Below are 21,415 nucleotides of genomic sequence, written 5' to 3'. Positions count from 1 at the left end.
TCCTCTACACTACCATCCCCAATGCCTTGCCACTACTAAAAACTGCGTTTCCCAACCCCCCAATGGACTCCAAACCTACAACCTCCTTCCTGGTCACCACGACCATCTATAGCCTCAACCACAATTACTTCATCTTTGAAGGTATCACCAACAAACAATTTGGTGGTACACCAATGGGCATCCCCATGTCATCATCCTAAACCACCTTATTCACGGGTAATCTAAAGGAATCCCTCCCAACCATCCAAAATCCCAGACTCCTCACCTAGTTTGATGACACTGTGATGTGGATTAAGGACGAGCACACCCTATCCACATTCCTCCAGAACCTCAACAACTTCTCCCTCATTTGCTTCATCTGGTCCTACACAACCCAACAAACCACCTTCCTCTATGTTCACCTCCACCTCAGATACGGCTTCATCAGTATCTCTGACCTTATCAAACCTACCAACCACCAGTAATACCTCCACTTCAACAGCTGACACCCGTTCAATACTAAGAAGTCCTTCTCATACAGCCTATCCACCTGTGGCAGTCTTTTCTGTAGTGACGAGCAGCCCCTCTCAAAATATACAGAGAGTCTCACGGTGGTCTTCACAGACCAAAATTACCCTCCCAACCTTGTGCAGAAACGGATCTTGTGTGCCTTGTCTCTCCGATCAACTACCACCTCCCACATTTCTACAGTCTGACCACAAAGCAGCACTCTTCTAGTGACTCAGTACCAAGCAGGATTGGAGCAACTGAATCATATTCTACACCAAGTTTCAACTACCTCTCATTGTGCCCTGAGATGAGGAATATTCTACCTCCCACAGTGGTATTCCACTGCTCAACGAACCTACACAATACCCTCATCCATCCCTACACAACCCCTGCTTCCAAACCCCTACTCATGGCTCATATTCCTGTAATATGAACTAAAGCAAAACCTGTTCCATACATCCTACCACCACCACCTACTCCAATCTGGTCACAGGCATCACCTATCCCAACAAAGGGAGGATGGCTCCATGTGAAAACAATCATGTGACTTACAAACTAAGCTCCAACCAATGTGCTCTTTTGCATGCGGGAAAGGCAACACACAAACTATCTATCTGCATGAATGGTCACTGACAAACTGTGGCCAACAGACACCTGGACCACCTAAATGCTGAACAACAATGTTCTTCAGTTTAATGACTGCTTCACAGTCTGCACCAACACCAGTTTTTCTGGATTATGCAGGTGGGAACTTTCCCTACAATATATCCTATGTACCCATAATCCCCTCTGGCCACAACCTTTGCTAGTTCCTATCCTTCACTCAACTATCCCCTTATCTGCTCCCACTCCAGTACTATGCAGCCTTATATTCCACCAACACACACTACCCTTGTTCGCACTACGTCCCTGCACGCTCCCACAAGCAGCACTAGACCCTCCCTACTCCTATCCTGCTATCCCTCACCCTTCCATGTCCTAGCAGCCTGCTTAACCCACCATCAACAGATTACTTCCCCCATCAGGCACAGTTGCAAGCAGTCTGGCCTATGTGACCAGAGACATTGACTGTGTGTGTGTGTGTGTGTGTGTGTGTGTGTGTGTGTGTGTGTGTGTGAGAGAGAGAGAGAGAGAGAGAGAGAGAGAGAGAGAGAGAGAGAGAGACGGGGGGGGGGGGGGGGGGGGGGGCTGTGCTCCTCTGAATGTGTGTGTTTTCTACTCCAATAGAACACTTTTTGGGCAAAATCTTAAATGTATTGCAATCTTTTTCTTATGGCTATCTGCAAGTCATCTCATCTATATGGTGAGCAGCCATCTATCCTTTTTATAATGTTGCCATTGTTTTATCCTGGATATTTCAATGTTCGACATAAAAGACGTCAAGCACACAGAGCCAAGATATCCATCCAGAAACTCATTAAATTCAGAACTGACCTCTGTCTTCTTTCACACATCCCTCCAGTCCACTTCTTGTAAAATTACCTTTAAACTTTCTGTAGTCTCTTAATTAATGACTCTGTTCTATGACACAACTTCATTGTAATCAGGGAATTTATTTAGTTGTGCACCATGCTCAGAGAGGCCATTCACTACTAGATTCATTCAATATCATTGATTTAAGTATACACCTGCAAAGATGTTATCTATTGGTGTAGTGCTTTCCTGTGTAATTCTGGTGGGGAAAAGATCTCGGGTTATAAGTGTTAAGTAACACTTTCCAAGAATTTCTTTATCTATATCTTTCAGAAAATTAATATTGAGGTTTATACATTATATCAATTATTTTGTTTCATCTGTTGGGTGTATGACACAGCTCAACTTTTAAAAATAATGTTTTATAATTAACAAAGAGAGAATCTTGAAGACTGACTCCTAATGAGTGACAAAAGTGGTAGCTTCCACGTTCTTGATAATTAAACAAAATTCATTGGTATGACGAAAACTTGAGTGTTACATCAAAAAATTTAGGCACCCACTTTTTGAGACACAATTTCATAGAACTGTTGCCTTGAGTCACTATGTCAATGTTTACCATCCACAGTAAAACATCACAAAATCTCTATATTGCAATTAGATTCCTCAGATTTAAGGCCAAAGGCTCACATGGTGGAAACACTTACACAGATGATAACAATCTGAGGGTAATAATAAAATATTGAATGTAGTAAGCTGATACTGATATGAAAAACTTGTTCCAAGCCTAATTAAATGTACATATTTTGATTAATTCTGTAAAAAAGTAACTGTTTGTTCAAAATAAAAACCTCAAATTATTAAGAAAATGTTGTTTCTAAAATACTTCCTTTGAATTCCTGCTTGATTTGTAGCCGTAGTAGTAGTAATAGCAGCAGCAGCAATGCCCCATTAATAGTAGTAGTAGTAGTAGTAGTGTAGCAGCAGCAGCAGCAGCAGCAGCAGCCGCTGTCAACTTTTTTCTGAAGGTGGTTTGCTGGAGTGTTCATATTCACTGCTGCCTGCTATAAGGGTCTTTCTCCCTAACTCTATTCCACTCAGTACTTCTTTATTCTCAATTCAATCTACACATCTTAACTTCAGCATTATTTTGTAGCACCACATTCAAAACTTGCTATTCTGTTCTTTTCCATGTTTTATTTCTATAATATGGTATACTCCAGACAAATACTTTTCAAAAAGATTTCATATCACTTATATTTATATTCAATATCAACATCTCATTTAAAAAAAAAAGAGAAAGCTTCTCTTGCTACTGCCAGTCATTACTTATTTTTCAATTTCTACCATCATTTATTTTGCTGCTTACTTTTGTACTACTTTAAGTATCTCATTCCCCAATCTAGTTTCTCCAGCATCACTTGACTTAATTCAACTGCACTCCATTACTGTTACTCTACTTTTACTTAAACTCATCTTACTGACTTTTACAGGACCCTCCATCAAATGATCTTCCACATCCTTTACTATCAATCACCACTGGAAAACAGCTGCTTTTTTTTTTTGTCTTCACCCTCAACTCGTTTCAAAATTTCTCCTCTGTTCGCTTTACTGCCAGCTTGAAGTGCACAATGATTAACATATACAACCCTTACAGAACTAATAGTTACAATCTTCTAGACATGATATTAACAGATGTATGATTTGAGTTGCTATAAGTAATAAATTTCAGATTTCAGATTTCTAGAGAATGCCCCCAAGTGACATTGTTTTTTCCATACCACTCTCCAGCTTTCCCACTTTATACAGTAGCTACGATATTACTGTCCACGGTAAATTCTTACCGTCAAAATCTCGACACCGCCTTTTCGGTAGAAATGTGGGAGTAGATGCAGAGTTGTCAGGTATTGGGACTCCAGCAGCTGTAGCAGACACGGCAGGTTTGCTGCAAGCGCTGACAACACTCTGAATGCTCTGTGACGTTGTCGTCAGCCTCATATCAACATCGCCGTGGTTGCTGTCCTGTGTCGGAGTCGCTGCACCAGACAGCGGCTCCTTCTTGTCTCTGGCCGAACGGTCTGCACATTAAAAATACCACACTTATTGTGTAATTTCTAACAGAATGCAGTGCAACACAACTGAAGTATTGTAAACGTACTAGAATGAATGCAGTACACTTGCACAGACATCTATTTATTGGACAAAGGAAGACCTCTAACAGTAAATTATAATAAAGTACCAGCTTTATGGTAGTGTGTACAGTGTGATCAATATTTGCATCTCATACAAGGTAGCCCTCCATAATCCAATTTGCTGTCACTGCCAACTGGCACAAACAACATTCATAATTTGGGTGTCAAGGATTCGAGTGCCTCCTCACTAGAGTATTTCAGCAGGTGCTGAGAGTGACTGATGGTGGTCACATCAGAAGCTGAGGAAGCAAGACACAACTAGGGCAGAAATTAGATCTGTAACAGGTGCAGGCACTCCTCTACAGTCCCCCTCAAACCTATAAGCATGTGAAGAAGTCCACATCCACAGTGTTTCTACAACTGCAGTGTTTCTATACTGTTCAAAGCATTAAACATAATAACCAGTAATATAACTGTTCTCTGGCATACAAGTATCTACACCACCATTGGTGAACATGACAGATGATTACAGCATCTTCACAGGGCAGGAACAACCAGATCCAGCAAAGTGGAGATGTACTGCACCTGCATTGAGACAAACATGTGCCATATCCAAACTTCCATCATGCTGGCAAAATTAGGATGGTAAGTAATTCAAAATTAACAGTTTTCAACAAAATAGCAATAGAACAACAGCTTCTAAGCAGATGCCATGAAATTTGGCATTTGTAATCAGGTAGGTAATTCCAATCATGACTACATGAACCCTCCAGTGTTCATCAATTACTTGTGTCACCTCCACTATTGTGGATGCTCAATAAGACTTACAGAGAATGGCAATGGTATTCATAATCATTATCAGACATTCAAAAAGTCTGAAGCTATAGTCTTAATTGAAACATTGGAAAATACAGGACAGTATAATGACAATATTATGAAAAGGATAGATTCTACTCACCATATAGAAGAAAAGATGTATCACAGACAGGCACAACAAAGAGACTGCTACATGTACACAGACAAGCGTGCTCCCCCCCCCCCCCATATATATATATATATATATATATATATATATATATATATATATATAAAAACAAAGATGATGTGACTTACCAAATGAAAGTGCTGGCAGGTCGACAGACACACAAACAAACACAAACATGTGTGTCTGTCGACCTGCCAGCACTTTCATTTGGTAAGTCACATCATCTTTGTTTTTAGATATATATTTCCTACGTGGAATGTTTCCCTCTATTATATATATATATATATATATATATATATATATATATATATATATATATATATATATATATGCACGTAATGGATTGCAGATCTCATATTTTAAGTGGAGTTGACTGCAAACTGCCCACAGTAAGATACTGCAGGGTGAGGCACAAGTTCTTTCAGTTCTGGTGGGCATGTGTTTAAAAAGAAGATTGCACTATAGAAGGGATGCATTTTGACACACACAGTCCAGTTCCCTGACACTGACTGACATTGAAGAAAAATGCAAGGTTTGAATAATTCATTGTGGCCTTGAAAGAATTACATGGATAGTGTCCTAAATGTTTTACATCTGTTACCGAGAGGTTTTCGAGACTGTTTGCCATTTCAGTTGAAAGCGCCTCCGTGCATGTGCTGATATAACTGATTAACCCACAAGTGAATTCCCATTTTAATGACAAATCTGTTTACTTTCAAACTATTCAGGATGTCTGCACTGTTTTCTTCAGGTAAATTTTCCATGTTTCCACAATGAGGTTGCAAAGTGCTACATTATTTTGATCAACATATTTGTGCAAAAGATCTTTTTTCAATCACGAGACTAAATAAGTCACGGTTATGTGGCAACTTGAGTGCAAAAACTTGTGAAATTGTCTGCGTAGTGCCTGTATGCCAACAGTTTGTAGCAGATAAAAATTATGACTTCAGCATGCCAAAAATAACTAAGCAATGCTGAAAATTTGTTTTGCTCGTGCTTTAAGTAGCTGAGAAGCATAAAATATAAAAGCATGTAGTATGCAGTGCGATTGCCCCCCCCCCCCCTCCTCCCATTAAGGCAGAGTGGGAAATGTGCATGAGCAGCGGAGTTGGCACTGTGGCACTCACAGCCTGCGAGCTGAAATCTTAGTCACCCCACAATTGTATAGGCTTTGGAGTTCCATTGCTACATAAGTTTGTGCTGTTCTCCTTTTGAACACTGAAATTTTCGTATTGCTGTATAACAAACAAAGCTTCTGTAAGTTTGAGGAAAAAATTCCAGCAACTGCGAAGTTTGGCAAGTACTTGCAGCAAGACACAAGAAACAGTTTCCACTAACTTGAGGAAGCTACTTCTGCAATTTCATCAAACTTGCAGACGATGACTTGCTGGGCCTGTTTCAACGTCAAAGAACTTACAGAAGTAGCTTCTGTAAATGACTTGCAGAAATTTACTTACTAACTTCTGAAAAATAATGTGTCAATTTCCTACAAAAATTGGGTAAAAATACTAAAATTCACATACAAAATCACTCTCAGGAGTATTTCCAAACATGCCAATAATCCTTTGTTCATTTTAATTAGGGTCAGTATTACATCAATTATTGAAATAGGAGAAGGTTTCACGCCCAGAAAGGTTTCCTTCTTATCACTGCACATCTTGATAACTAAAGGCTTTGTAAACAGAAAAGGTAATGTATATTATAGCTAGAAGGAATAATGATCCAGAAACAGTCAGACATTATAAAAACTACTGCACCGTATTAGGAAAAGTTATCAAAACATCCAGATATGTGCATTATGTCTGAGATTAGCACCTCTGACAATCAAATTAAAACAATTTGGAATATTGTTGAAAGGGAAACAGGGCAACTGAGAGCACAGGAAAACAATATTTCTATCGAACTCAATGAGAGGTGGTTTTAGTTGCCTGGGACTACAGTTGTGTTGAGAATATTGTGTGTGTGTGTGTGTGTGTGTGTGTGTGTGTGTGTGTGTGTGTGTGTGTGTGTGTGAGCGCGTGCGCGCAAGGATGGGTGTCTGTTGTTGACGAAGGCCTTAATGGCCAAAAGCTTTAATTGTGAGAGGCTCTCTGTTGTGCCTACCTGTGACTCAGCATCTCGGCTCTATGGTGAGTGCAACTTTCCTTCCCATAATATTGTTACATGCCATCCTGGATTTTCCATTGTTTGAACTCAATGAAAAGTTTTAAACAAAAAGTCAGAAGTAGAAAACATTTTTAAATGTTGTAGAGAAAATAGGATCCAGATGTTCATTGGAAAATGTAAGCTGTAATGGAAGAAGCAATATCTATGCAATTTGATAAAATTGAAATTTAACCCATCTCTCCTAATGATATTAGGAAAATAATAAATTCACTCAAAAGTAAAAGTTTGCATAGAATTGATGGCATTTCCACGAGAGTACTAAAAGCTTGTTCCTAAAAGATCAGTGGGATTCTCAGCCACGTATGTAGCTGCTCACTTAAACAGGGCATTTTTTCAGATGTGTTTAAATATGCTATTGTTGAACCATTGCACAAAAAGGGGGGTTAGATCTGATTCCAGCAACTACTGCCAATTCTCACTTATAACAGCTTTATCCAAAATTCTTGAAAAAGTAATGTATTGAAAGAGTAGCATCACATATTTGTAAAAATGAAGTACTAACAAAAGGTCAATTTAGTTTTCAGAAAGGCTACTCAACAGAAAATGCTATATACACTTTCACTGATCAAATATCAAATGCACTGAAAAACCGAACATCACCCATTGGGATATTTTGTGATCTGTCAAAGGCTTTTGATAGTGTGAATCATGAAATTCTTCTAGATAAGCTTAAGTATTGTGGTACGATTGGGACACTGCACAAATGGTTTAATTCATATTTAACTGGAAGAATGCAGAAGGCTGAAATTAACAGTACAGATAGTCTGCAAAAATCAGCCAAGTCCTCTTGTTTCATGCAAATGAATCAGTTCATGGTTTGAATCTATCAATCAAATCAGCTCAGAAGATAAAACAGTTCCCCTCAAAGCATGCTCAAATCTGTCGTAAGCTGAAGTAAAGGGGTGGAGTTGGGCAATAGAGGTGAGCAGCACTCAAAAAGACAAATTGTGTAACTCTAGATTTTTGTAGGATGGGGTAGCATAAGTCGTGGTATTACTGAAATGTGGCTCATGTTTTCAGCCCAACCACTAGGCTCGGACCCTCAGGCTACACTCTGATAGACTACCATAGTAAGTACTCGCACTCAGAAACAACAACCAGACACTATTCAAAACACTGTCAGTGGGCAGCGATTACTTTGGAAATCTGCCTCAGAACAACCATAAGTAGCTGAAACAAAGTCATTGCAATTAAGCAGATTGATAAATTTAGTCTCTACTGTTACACATAATGACAAATATCATAACATGTGAATAGGAGCCTCACAAATTGCCTACTTCAATAGACATTTCTCCTTTTTTATTCCCTATAGCAAAACCTCATTTGACTAATCTGAAGTGAGTTATATCACATTGAAATGGCAGTCTTAGGTAAGCAATCTGAGCACTTTACATCCATATTTTTTTGCCATTTCATTCACAAGGTAAACGAAAAACTCGTGTTGTAACACTAGTTCACATAATTTTGTCCTTTTATAACTACTGTCAACTGATACGTTTTGTTTCTTTAATGAGGAAACAGCATCTTCCTTATTTTTGGCTTTGTGGATGCTTTACCTTGGCAAATGATACAGAGCATTATTTATAACAATAAAAGAGATTTTCGTTCAGTTTTGAAGACTCTTCCGAGCCATTTTACAAAAATATTCTAGTTCATCTCTGTTATAATTGGAGGTCCTATTTGCACTGAATGACAGTTGACGATTTCCAATAAAACATTCTGAAGTTCTAGCAAGTGCTACAATAATTCTCTTTCCTGTACCAATCAGAGCTGCTGTACTAGCTCTAATGCTCTCATTTGTCTAGCCATTTTTAAGCTGTCCCCCATATTCATCTATTTTGTATTCATGATATCTTGCAGTCTGTATGAAGTTGATGAATGATATTTTATTAATTTAGACATAGCTGTAAGACAGAGGTTTCGGAACCAGATTTTAAATTGTAAGACATGTCCAGGGGCATATGCGGACTCTTGACTACAGTTTATTGGTTATGAGCTGTAGATTTAACCTGAAGAAATTTCAAAACGGTAGGAAATTAAGGAGATGGAACCTAAATATGCTGAAAGAACCAGAGATTGTTGACAGTTTTCGAGGGGGAGAGGTGAAATAGTGAAGGCAGCAGAGAATCAGAGATAAAAAGACATGGCATAGTAGAAATCCTTGGATAATACAGGACATACGAAGGGGTTACAAACATCTAAAAAATGAGATTGACAGAAAGTGTGAAATGGCTAAGTAAGAATGGCTAGAGAACAATTGTAAGGATTTAGAAGCACATATCACTAGGGGAATGATAGATGCCACCCACTGGAAAATTCAAGAGGCCTATGAGGAAAAGAGCAGCAGCTGTCTGAATATCAAGAGCTCAGATGGGGGGAGGGGGGGGGGGGGGGGGGGAAAGAGAGTCCTAATCAAAGAGGGAAAGCTGAAATGTGGAAGGAGTGTACAGAGGATCTATGCAAGGGATGTGAAGTTTAAGCCAGCGTTATAGCAATGGAAGAGGATGTGGACAAAGGTGAGATGGGAGATATAATAAAGCGAGAAGAATTTGACACAGCACTGAAAGCCGTAAATCAAAACAAGGTCCCAGGAGTAGATGACATTCTGTGAAAACTATTGATAGCCTTGGGTGAGTCAGCTATGACAAAACTCTTCCCTTTGTACATGTAAGAGACAGGTGAAATATCCTCAGACTATAAGGAGGATATAATAATCCCAACTCAAAAGAAAGCAGGCACTGACAGGTGTCAATACTACTGAACTACCAGTTTAATAAGTCACGGTTGCAAAATACTGGCACGAATTCTTAACAGAAGTCTGGAAAAACTGGTAGAAGTTAGCATTGTAAAGATCAGTTTGGATTCCAGGGAAATGTAGGAGTATGTGAGGCAATATTGACTATGACTAATCTTAGAGGACAGTTTGAGAAAAGGCAAACCTATGTTTGAAGCATCTGTAGACTTAACTCTTTCAGGGGAAGTGGTTCCGTTTGAAACCACCTACAATTTTCTCATTTTGTGGCAAAAGGTCAGTGGCTACATTTGGGGACACCATTCAACAGCCTAGTTGGTGCTGCCCTCTAGCGTCTGTCACTGGAACCGCTTCAAAATCTGTAAATATTAGCAAGTAGTGAGGCGAGTTGGATAGCCATTTTTGTATGCTGTGCGGGAATGTCTTTGTTCTCAAATTGTGACTGTATTCTTCTGTATTAGGTAACTTCTATGCATCTATGAAATGCAGAATACTGTTCTGTTTACATTAATACTATATGTACTGCAATAATAGCCAAAATAATGCATTTATTTCCATGAATGTTGTGGTGGTTCCATTTGAAACCACTGCTCCTGTAACGGCAGCATTAGTAGGTGTGACAATTTTTTTTTTTTTTTTTTTTTTTTTTTTTTTTTTTTTTTTTTTTTTTTTTTTTTTTTTTTTTTTCCCCCAGTTTCACGTGACGATTCTCACAGACTAAAGGATGAAGAAATTCTGGAGTGCCTTTTCGCAGATAGTCCTTCAGATCCCGACTCACAGATTGACACTAGCAGTGACAGTGAAAGTAATGTGCTAGCTGAAGACAGTGACCTGGATTTGTGAATGAAAACACCTATTTTATCTCAAATTATTTCAGAAAGTGAAAGTTAGGACCATTTTTGACAATGACAGTGATGATACTTTCAGCACTAATGACGATTTACCACCGTCTTCCATTGCGAACATTTCATGGAGAAAGGACGTCAGTGCAATGGACTTTGCCGCCAATTTTTCAGAGGAAGCTGGTGTAAGAGGAAAACTTATAAATGACAGTGAAAGTATGCAACCAGTAGATTTTTTTGTGTTTCTGTTTTGTGACACTATGATAGAACACAGTTTTCCAGTCTAATCTGTACGCAACACAGAAATGTGGCAATTTCAGGCCTCTTTCTAAAGCAGAAATAAAAGTATTTTTGGCTATAAACCCCAGATCACGTAAGAAACAGACTGCCCGATCGCATGGTCTAGCAGGCAACCCTTGTCAGGGAACGGCCACCAGGCGGCAACGGCGTCACACCCTTACTTGTGAAATCAACCACTAGATGGCACCCGTTCTGTGAAATATGTGGCTACATCGGCCGAACGCGTGCAGCTTTCCACTATTTGGCGTCTGAAGTACAGCTGTTTCTGACATACCGGTGGTAGTGGATCGAGTCGGCATGCCAAGGGCCTGCGAGTATATCAACTGTGGAAGGAGTAGACGAACAAATCCTGAACTAAAAATGTTCAGATTTCCCGTCAAAGATAAAGAAAGGTTACGCGAGTGGATTTTAAATTCAGGAAAATCAATAAATTAGTTTCGAGTAAGAATTAATAAAGAGCCCTAAGCATTCGATCCTATCTAAATTTTGTCGATTTTATATTCTGACATAATGTGGCAGCCCTTCCTGTACAAGAATCATATCATATATAATTTTCAAATGAAATCTTTACTGCGATTTGGACTTTTTTAAACTGTTTATTCACTTCACTATCTTAATTTTGGCTGTAGAGGCATTTTTGTGTGCAATGTGAAAACTGAAACCAATATAAGATATGGGTAACAAAATGCAAAGCATAGTGTGGTAACATTTGGTAAACAATTTAAGAAGCATTACCTTACAAGACCTTTCCCTTGGTACTTTAAAATGGCTCGAGAGCTGAAATCGCAACAGTGAAATAAATGAATAATAAATGAATTATAATCTAACTGCTAGGTCATCGGTCCCTCTAAATCCTGGTATATACTAGAGCAAATGAAGTGAACGAGTGTAAAACCTCGTTTACACTGCTGCAAATGAGTATTCATACATGATTTGCCAATGTTCACTGCCATTCGTTTATACGTGTGAACAAGTGTTTGTACTGGAATGAAGGGAAGAGAGTAGAAGAGAATGAGCATAGCATGCAAACTATAGATGCTGCCTATTTTAATTTTTTTTTACCTGTGCGCTAATAATCCTCACACAGCTTTCACTTGAAAACAACACTACTTATATTAACAGGTCTGCGCGAGTGCGGATATCCCCAGTAATAACTGTGTTGCAGGTAAAAGCATACGTCTGTTGCGAATATTTGCGGGTTATCTTTAAACTGTACAAAGTAAATTTTTAACATAATTATGGTTTGCCGTCTGTGGCTCTTCAAAGTTGACACCGCCAAAATATGCTCGAAAAACGCGCCGGCCGATGCGGCCGAGCGGTTCTAGACGCTTCAGTCTGGAAGCGCGCGACCGCTACGGTCGCAGGTTCGAATCCTGCCTTGGGCATGGATGTATGTGATGTCTTTAGGTTAGTTAGGTTTAAGTAGTTCTAAGTTCTAGGGGACTGATGACCTCAGATGTTAAGTCCCACAATGCTCAGAGTCATTTGAACCATTTTTGAAAAACACGTTTTCATTTGTATATTACCGCGTTTGCAGCCCCCTTTCAACAACAATCCAAAATTCATCATTTTGTGCCACTCTTATATCATTTACGATACGTTACATGCAAAGTAAAAGAATTTAAATTTGAAATGACTGTCACTGAAATATGTCAAGCCTTAATTCGCATCACAACTGAGTGTGGACATCAGCAGACAAAAATTCAGGCCAGGCACAAGTCTCTTTTCAGAGATGTGGCGGGTTAAACTGCTTTACAAAACGTTAATATCTCAGAATGCGGATAAGCAACTTGGCAGATGTGGATAATGATCTTCTGGATGCGGTGCACATAAGGACGGCGGCATTTTTCCTGTCCGCGCAGACTTCTAGTTACAGCTACGATGTAAATCTTTGATATTGAGATAAGATTATTTTGCCCGCTGGTTTTGACAAAGCAAACAAAGTGGCGTATGAAAATAAATATGTTGGTGGCTTAATTTGTTAAGTAGATGTGAAACGCTAGGAAGTAGTGCCAGTGCACTTAACACTGAATTGCAGCTCCAGCCTTCTTTAGATTTATTCCAGAATTTTGTACATATGTCGGTTGACGCCTTTCGCTGGCTCCTCAAATTACACCTGACGAGGAAATTTACTAGCAGCAACATAAAGCAGTTCGCAAGAAGACGAGTACTCTCCGTGCTGGTAATGCCAAAGGGGAGACGAGGCAAACTTCTTTTGATGCTCTGCTCAAAAACCGACAGCCAGCTGAACACTAACGAAGACTACCGAATGCGTACCGAAAAAGACTGAATGTTATTGTCTCGCAGTGGTGAATGGAATTAACACTACAGAATCAGCATTTCATCACGCAAACACTTGCAAACATTGATGTTACGCTTTTGCTACTTAATTGTTTCTTACTGTGAAAAGCTAAGCACTAAAGAGGAAAGAACATTATAGGCAATGTTTGTTTTAATTACGAAGCAAGTAATGTCACGCAGAAGAGATTAGAAATCACGTGTTTCTTAACTTTTGCAGGAATTTCAGAGGCACTGTGGGCACCGAGTAAAGTTTACGAACCAAACACAACTGAATGTCGTTTGCTCAAATTCGTCTCCACATATGAGAATGCAGTTTTTCCTGTTTTAGTTCGCTCAGACTGAGCTACCAAATGTGTTAATGGTATATACATATATGTCTTTTTCTGATAGATAGTTATTGTTACAGGCAATGTCAAACTGCTGGATATGGACCCAGAAAAACTGCACAATAGACTGCTGTGTGATGTCCATTTTGATAAAAAGTCACTCATGAACAGTACGAAACAACGGCTTATACACACAGCAGTTCCTGTAAAATTTACATCTGACACTGGTTCTTCAGCAGTATGTGAGGGAACTAGTGATAAGAATAGTTTGTCATCACCTGAACTGAAAGTGAACATTCCAAGGAGAACATACAGTGCAGTTAGTCACCTTCTGGTAGAAACAAATGCAACACCACAAAAGTGTAAACGATTTCCAGACCTGAAAGAAATCATAGAAATGCCTGCAAGACAAGTTAAGAGAAAACTCTGTATGCTACGTCATGATGATGAGGATACTCCTAGAAAGCAAAAACTGAAACAGAAAATACATAATACGAACAGATCACTGAAAAACAAAACTTCCTACTTGTCAAAAGTTAAGAGTAGATTATTGCATTGTCGGAGCTCAAATAATATTGCCCATGTGTTAAGCAGTTTCTGCTTCCCATCTGATTACTCCAAGGCACTGGCTGCAATGCAGTGCAAGAGCAAAAAACGTCCGTGGTCTCCTATCGAGAAAAATCTCTCTCTGATGTTGTTTTACAAATCTCCTGCAGTATATAAATTTTTGCGAAAATTGGGTATCATATTACCTGGACTGTCCACAATTAGACAATGGATTGGTGTAACAAAATTTCTACCAGGGTTTAACAAAAACCTTTTTAGTCAACTTAGCAAGAAATTTGAGGCACAAACTTATTTAGAAAAGGCATGTGTAGTACCTTTTGATGAGATGTCGATAATGCGTCATCTGGAATACGCAAAAGATCTCGATTTAGTAGAAGGTCTAGAAGATTTGGGTGATTGGGGAAGGAAACCACTTCCTGCAAATTATGCACTTGTTTTTATGATTAGAGGCATCTGCAGTAACAGGAAATTACCTGTTTCATATTTTTTGTTTAATTCAGGAGTAAAACATGCGGATTTATTGGGACACTTACAGGAACTAATTATTTTATTGCAAAATGCAAACCTAGAGCCTAAATTAGTCGTTTGTGATCAAGGAGCTAGTAATCGAAGTGTTGTGAAGCATTTACATGTTACGTCTGAAAAACCTTATTTTATTGTAAATGGACAGAAATGGTTTTATATTTTTGATGTCCCACATTTATTCAAAAGCATACAAAACAATCTGCTTAGTGGCGACTTCATTGTCAACAATGCTGTTGTTTCATGCCAAGATGTCAGGAAAACATATGACATTGATAAGAAGAACAAAAAAAGCAGGTGTTGGTAAAACTCACCAACAGTCATTTGCAACCTGATTCATTCCTGAAAATGATTGTAAAAATGGCAGTCCAGGTCCTCAGCCACTCTGTTGCTGCAGCTATCAGAACTTGTGTAGCGACTAAAGAATTGCAGAGTGATAAAGCAGAGAGCACAGCTGCTTTTATACAATTTATGAACAATGTGTTTGACATTTTGAACAGCAGGACAGCATTTTCCTCTAATCCATATAGGTGAGCATTATCAGAACAATGCCCAGTAGTAATGGGAATGCTACAGAATGCAAAGGATGTCTTAAGTATCATAAATAAAATCGAAAAAAAGACAGGTAAAATAACAACACCACCATGCATTACGGGTGTAATCCAGACTGTGAATGCTATTGCTCAGTTTTTTCTTGAGGAACAAACTGTCAGCATTAAATTTTTACTGACCAGCAGATTGAATCAAGATGCTCTTGAGAATTTATTTTCTGTGTGCCGTCAGAAAGGAGGCTACAACCGTAATCCAACAGTTAGAACACTAAGGTGCTTGTTCCGAACAAGCACTATTAACTCACTAATGAAGCCTTCTGATGCTTCAAATTGTGATAATGACACTGACAAGATGCTGTTCTGAACAACTGTGTGTTGCAAAAAGAAGGTGATGAATCTCAGCTGTTGGAGAGCTCTGGAAACGTCGGAATTCCGAACACCCCTGGTTCCTCTACGGATGAAGAAGGGAGTACCTTCGAGGCTGACGAGTATTTGTCTTCCTCACAGCAAGACCTTTCCTCTGAACAGTGTTCAGTAGCATATTTTGCTGGCTACTTAGCACACATATGCATCGAAAGGTATGTTTGTTTGAGATGTAAGGAGACACATGTAGCAGTGAGCTTCAAGAGAAGAGGGAATTATTTATTCTCCATAAAAAATACGCAACAGGGAATTTGTGTCATTCTTCAGTGGGACTCAGCGCTCCAACTGTTGAGTTCAGCAACATTATTGAAATGTCTTTACAGGCATATGAGTCCTGTTTTTTACAGTTTATTTATAAGAGAAATATAAAGTTTAGGATTGTTAATAACATCAAATCAAAACGTGAAAACTTTCACTGGTTGGACGAAGAGGAATGTGGAGGACACAGACTTTTCATTTTGAATCATCTTGTGAAATGCAAATAGTATTACAGGTGCAGAACTATGTTCAAAGACAAGTGTAGTAGAACAGTCTCAAAACTTAAAATTATAAAAAATATGTAGTTTATTCATATTGTATTTAAGTACCAAATAAAGATTCGCCGTTAGGCTGCACAAATAAGTTTCATTGCCTTTCCTTGATCACTCTACCACGTTTAACTAGAAAGAAGTAATGTGTTAAATCTGAGCAAAACAGTACTGCTTGTGACAATAGAAGATGTGCTGACCGCAAAGTTAAGATGTTTACCATCACAGAATTTTTTTTTACTCACGATATTTAAAGTTTCACAATATTTATTTTTTTCGAAGATATCGTTGTTAAGTGCATAAATGAAATTACATTAGTTTACAACTAACAGTAATCAAATGCAAAATGTGGTTAAACTTAAGAACGCTCACAGAAATACTTAGAAAGGAAGCAAAATCTGTTTCTTAAACTTATTTACAGTCTCAATGTGAAAAATATATTGTCGTTATAACTCACCTAATCCTATACATACTATATGCAAAATAAATAATTATGTCGGTAATGTCAGGACGCGAAACCCACTGCTCAGTGCAATATTTGTCAGTAAATTAACGATTTCAAAGACGTTGAGAAGATTTTGAAAATTTTCTAGTGTTAACCAGCACATAGAGATCTTTTTTACCACCATAATCCAAATCAGAAGAGCTGTGTAACAAAGAGGAAATAGACGGCTGGAAGGCGAGTGTAAAACCTATGCGACTGCAATACAGTCTGCATTTAAACAGTAACTCACGAGAAATATGTGTGTGTTACTTTTCATTTTTTTCATTCAGGATATTGAAAACTCGGGAAAAACCATAGCCGATCATGGTCTACAGTCAGCTGTGTGACGAATGCAATTCGCGCAGAGCGCTCTAGCCGAACACAAATCAGCGTCATTCACGTCACCGAAGATACAGCGTTGCCAATTCCACAACATAGACAGGTCAGTTAGCATTGTAGTGTTACCTGCGACATCTGTTGACCGACGGGAAAACTATTTTTTCGGTTGCCTGTCCCGCCGTAAGGACGGTGAATCTGTTTCTTACGTGATCTGGGCTATAAACATTCTAATGGGAATTCTGGAAACATCCCCCAGGCTGTGGCTAAGCCATGTCTCCGCTATATCCTTTCTTTCAGGAGTGCTAGTTCTGCATGGTTCGCAGAAGAGCTTCTATAAAGTTTGGAAGGTAGGAGACGAGATACTGGCAGAAGTAAATCTGTGAGTACCGGGCATGAGTCGTGCTTCGGTAGCTCAGATGGTAGAGCACTTGCCCGCGAAAGGCAAAGGTCCCGAGTTCGAGTCTCGGTCGGGCACACAGTTTTAATCTGCCAGGAAGTTTCATATCAGCGCACACTCCGCTGCAGAGTGAAAATCTCATTCTGGAAGCTTGGATATATTTGCAATTTTCAGATATATACTGGAAAAGTTGAAGGCATAGTGGAAAAATCCTTAGGAGAGAGAATTGAGAGAGATATGTGTAAAGGCTTGGAAGAAAAGGGATACCACATATACCATGACAATATTTTTTCCAGTGTCTCACTTTTACAGAAGCTAAAAGATGACGGACTTTTTGCCTGTGGAACAATTAGATCACACAGAAAAGGACTTTCTACGCTAAAAACAGACAAAGAGTTGCAAAGAGGAGAGTTTGGTCAGTTCGTTCTGATGGCATTGCCTGCATCAACTGGAAAGACAAACGTGTAGTCATGTTGATGTCTACAATTGATTCGCCTGTATGTGTTGAGGAAGTCAGCCGTAAAGAAAAGGATGGAAAAATCACAAAGGTACCTTGCCCAAAAATCATATAATGCAAATATGGGATGTGTCGATAAGGCAGATACGATGAACAGTTTTTATGCAATAGACAGGAAATCACAAAGGTGGTGACTAAGATTGTTTTGGTATATAGTTGATATTTCTATTGGAAATGCATTTGTTCAGTTTCGATTATGTAATCCAACAGCGAAGCAAGTGCTAAAGGATTTTCGAGGACGTATTGCCATAGGCCTGATAGGCAGTAATGTCTTCAAAGGTAGTCCTGGCCATCCCAGTACACCATCAGAACCATCTGCAAAAAAATTCAAAACTGTTGTTCCCCATGAGAAACGTATATCGGAAGCAAAACATCTGCCAAAACATGGAACCTCAAGGTGCTGTGTGCACTGCAGCACAAAGAAAGAAGCCCACAGAAGCAGATGTACATGTAGTCACTGCCAGGTAGCCTTATGATTATCTGCAGAAAGGAATTGCTTTTCACTGTATCATCAAAAGTAATGACATTTAGCGCGCAGTGGCTCCATTTGAAACCACCCTGTATGTGTTCAGTTTAAGTATATTTCATTTAATTTTCAGATTTTTCTGTCTCCCTGTATGAAAATTAATACAATAAAAACAGGGAAAAATTAAAAATTAATTTTTTTAAATTTTGCCCCTGAAAGGGTTAAAAAGAAGCTTTTGACAATGTTGACTTTCTTTGAAATCCTGAAGGCAGCACGGTAAAATACAGGGAGCAAAAAGCTATTTACAACTAGTACAGAAACCAACTGGCAGTTATAAGAATCGAGGGACATGAGAGGGAAGCAGTGGCTGAGAAGGGAGAGAGACAGGGTTGTAGCCTATCCCTGATTTTATTCAATCTGTACATTGAACAAGCAGTAACCAAAACAAAACAAAAAATTTGGAGTAGGGATTAAAGTTCAGGGAGAAGAAATAAAAAACTGAGGACAAAAAAAACTGGAGCAGAAATTAAAGTTCAGGGAGAAGAAATAAAAAGTGAGGTTTGTCGTTGACACTGTAACTCTGTCAGAGACACCAAAGGACTTGGAAGAGTAGTTGAACAAAATGGACAGTGTCTTGAAAGGAGGATGTAACATGTACACAAAAAAGCAAAACAAGGGTAATGGAATGTAGTTGAGTTAAATCAGGTGATGCTGAGGGAATTAGATTAGGAAATGAGACACTTAAAGTAGTAAATGAGTTTTGCTACTTGGGGAGCAAAATAACTGATGATGGTAAAAGTAGAGAGGATATAAAATGTAGACTAGCTATGGAAAGGAAAGCATTTCTGAAGAAGAGAAATTTGTTAACATTGAATATAGACTTAAGTAATAGGAAGTCTTTCGTGAAGTTTTATTTTATTTTTTTCTGGTGTCTAGCCATATATGGAAGTGAAATATGGATGACAAACAGTTTAGACAAGAAAAGAACAGCCACTTTTGAAATTTAGTGCTGCAGAAGAATGCTAAGGATTAGATGGGTAGATCATGTATCTAATGAGGTGGTACTGAACAGAATGTAGAGAAAAGAAATTTGTGGCACAAGTTAACTCAAAGAAGGAATCAGTTGATAGGACACATTCTGAGACATCAGGGATCACCAATTCAGTGTTGGAGGGAGGGAGGGAGGGAGACATTCTCTCCACGTGCGTGTGTGTGTGTGTGTGTGTGTGTGTGTGTGTGTGTGTGTGTGTGTGTGTGTGTGTGTGTAGGAGGAAGGGGAGGGAGACCAAGAGATGAATACCATAAGCAGATACAGAAGGATGTACATCACAGTAGCTATTCAGGGATGATGAGGCTTGTATAGGATAGAGCAGTGTGGGGAGCTGCATCAAACCAGTCTTCAGACTGTTGTTTGCTTTTATTTTGGCCAGACTGGTATCAGGCTACATGCCCATCTTCAGCAGTCTTTAACTTTTAGTCAGTTTTTAGCATGTCATCGTCGACTTACAGTGGACATGCTAAAAAACCAGAAAAATGTTCATGAACTTTGACAATTGGCATGTAGCTTTATACCAGTCTGGTAAAAATAAAAATAAACAACAAAACAACCATTTCTTCCTATGTATTTACGCAAATGGCCATTCATCCGCATTCCCCCACATTTGATCCAGCCAGACGATTTTGTCGTTATTTGTCTCAACTAACACCTTTATAAAGCAGCAATACCAAGCTACCCCGCAAAATGATTTATAGCTAAATCTTAACTTTTTCATAACTCATAGAAATTGACAATTTTCTATCTCGAAACAAGACCATTGCTACAAGAATGATATGCAGCTTTATGAATGTCAGAGTCTCCTTCCTTACGTACTATGCAATTTCACTCAGAAATGCAGCATCTTCTCAGGCAAGTTGAGAATTGTCCCCCCTCCTCTCAAAGCACCTCTCCTTCCCAGGCATCACCAATTTAGATAATTTGCTTAATCATCTTTCTTGAATTTGTGCTTGCTAATTCTTATTAATGATCATTAACTGATTTGTAGAGTAGCTGTAGTTCACTCCATGACTTACCAATGTATCTCCCCCCCCCCCCCCCCCCCCCGCCCCTCCCCCTCCCAAAATATTCCTTCTAGGAAGATACAAACTCACACGAATGACTGCTTACAATCGTGCCACGTGACACTTTCTGAAACTGTCCTCGGAGTGTGAAGCAGCTTAGGTCTGCCCTTCTTTTGATTACTGTGATCATACATTGTAATGCAGACAAAGCTGAACATTACTCGAATTTCTTACTACTTCAGCTCACTGAGGACTGACTGGCGCAGCATTTTACAAAGCACAGCAGAGGTGGCAACACAGTGGGAACCCTACCAGACTCTTACTGGTGTGCTGGAGACAACAGTCCAGCCCGCTACCTGTCAATTGACAACTTGTTTAAATCTGACTATAAATTCACATTACTTACCTAGAGAATGGGACCGTGACCGGGAAACTGACGACCTCGGTGGTGGTGACCTATTGCGGTAGCGTGAACTGCGGTGATTGTAGCGGGGACTGCGACTGCGTGAACGTGAAGCCCCACGTGAACGGATGCCACCAGACGGCGGCGGTGGAGAGCGTGACCAAGTGCGGCGGCGCCCACGGCTGCTGCCACTCCCTCCAGGTGGAGGGGATTTGTTTCGCCAAGCACGACTCCTGTCACGTTCTCTGCCTCTGCTTCGTGATCTTCGAGAACGCTCCCACGAACGGGATCTGGACCTCCCTCGAGAAGGAGGTGGTGAAGTGGAACTCCTGTGCCTTCTACGCGATTTTTCTTCTTTATCCTGAAAATCAGGGTGGTGATTAACAGATAATGCCCCGTAAATACTGTGCATTTCATACAAAAACAGCTATGATCTACATGAATTTAACAGTGAG

At 39.3% G+C, this 21,415-nt stretch overlaps 1 protein-coding gene across 3 annotated transcripts in view; it reads right to left on the bottom strand.

The window, feature by feature from the left end:
- Nucleotides 1-21,415, bottom strand: part of LOC126418589 (RNA-binding protein 26) — a 283,506-nt gene that overhangs the window by 202,475 nt on the left and 59,616 nt on the right. For all 3 annotated transcript variants that reach the window (XM_050085417.1, XM_050085418.1, XM_050085419.1), the window contains exons 5-6: nt 20,964-21,321; nt 3,747-3,980 (exon numbers count right to left, since the gene is read on the bottom strand). In XM_050085417.1, coding sequence (XP_049941374.1) covers nt 3,747-3,980; nt 20,964-21,321 — 592 coding nt within the window. The remainder of the gene's footprint in view (nt 1-3,746; nt 3,981-20,963; nt 21,322-21,415) is intronic.

This window comes from Schistocerca serialis, chromosome 9, assembly GCF_023864345.2.
Source record: "Schistocerca serialis cubense isolate TAMUIC-IGC-003099 chromosome 9, iqSchSeri2.2, whole genome shotgun sequence".
NCBI lineage: Eukaryota > Metazoa > Arthropoda > Insecta > Orthoptera > Acrididae > Schistocerca > Schistocerca serialis.
The sequence above is the reverse complement of the archived record's forward strand: the minus strand, read 5'-3'. Positions and strand labels throughout refer to the sequence as shown.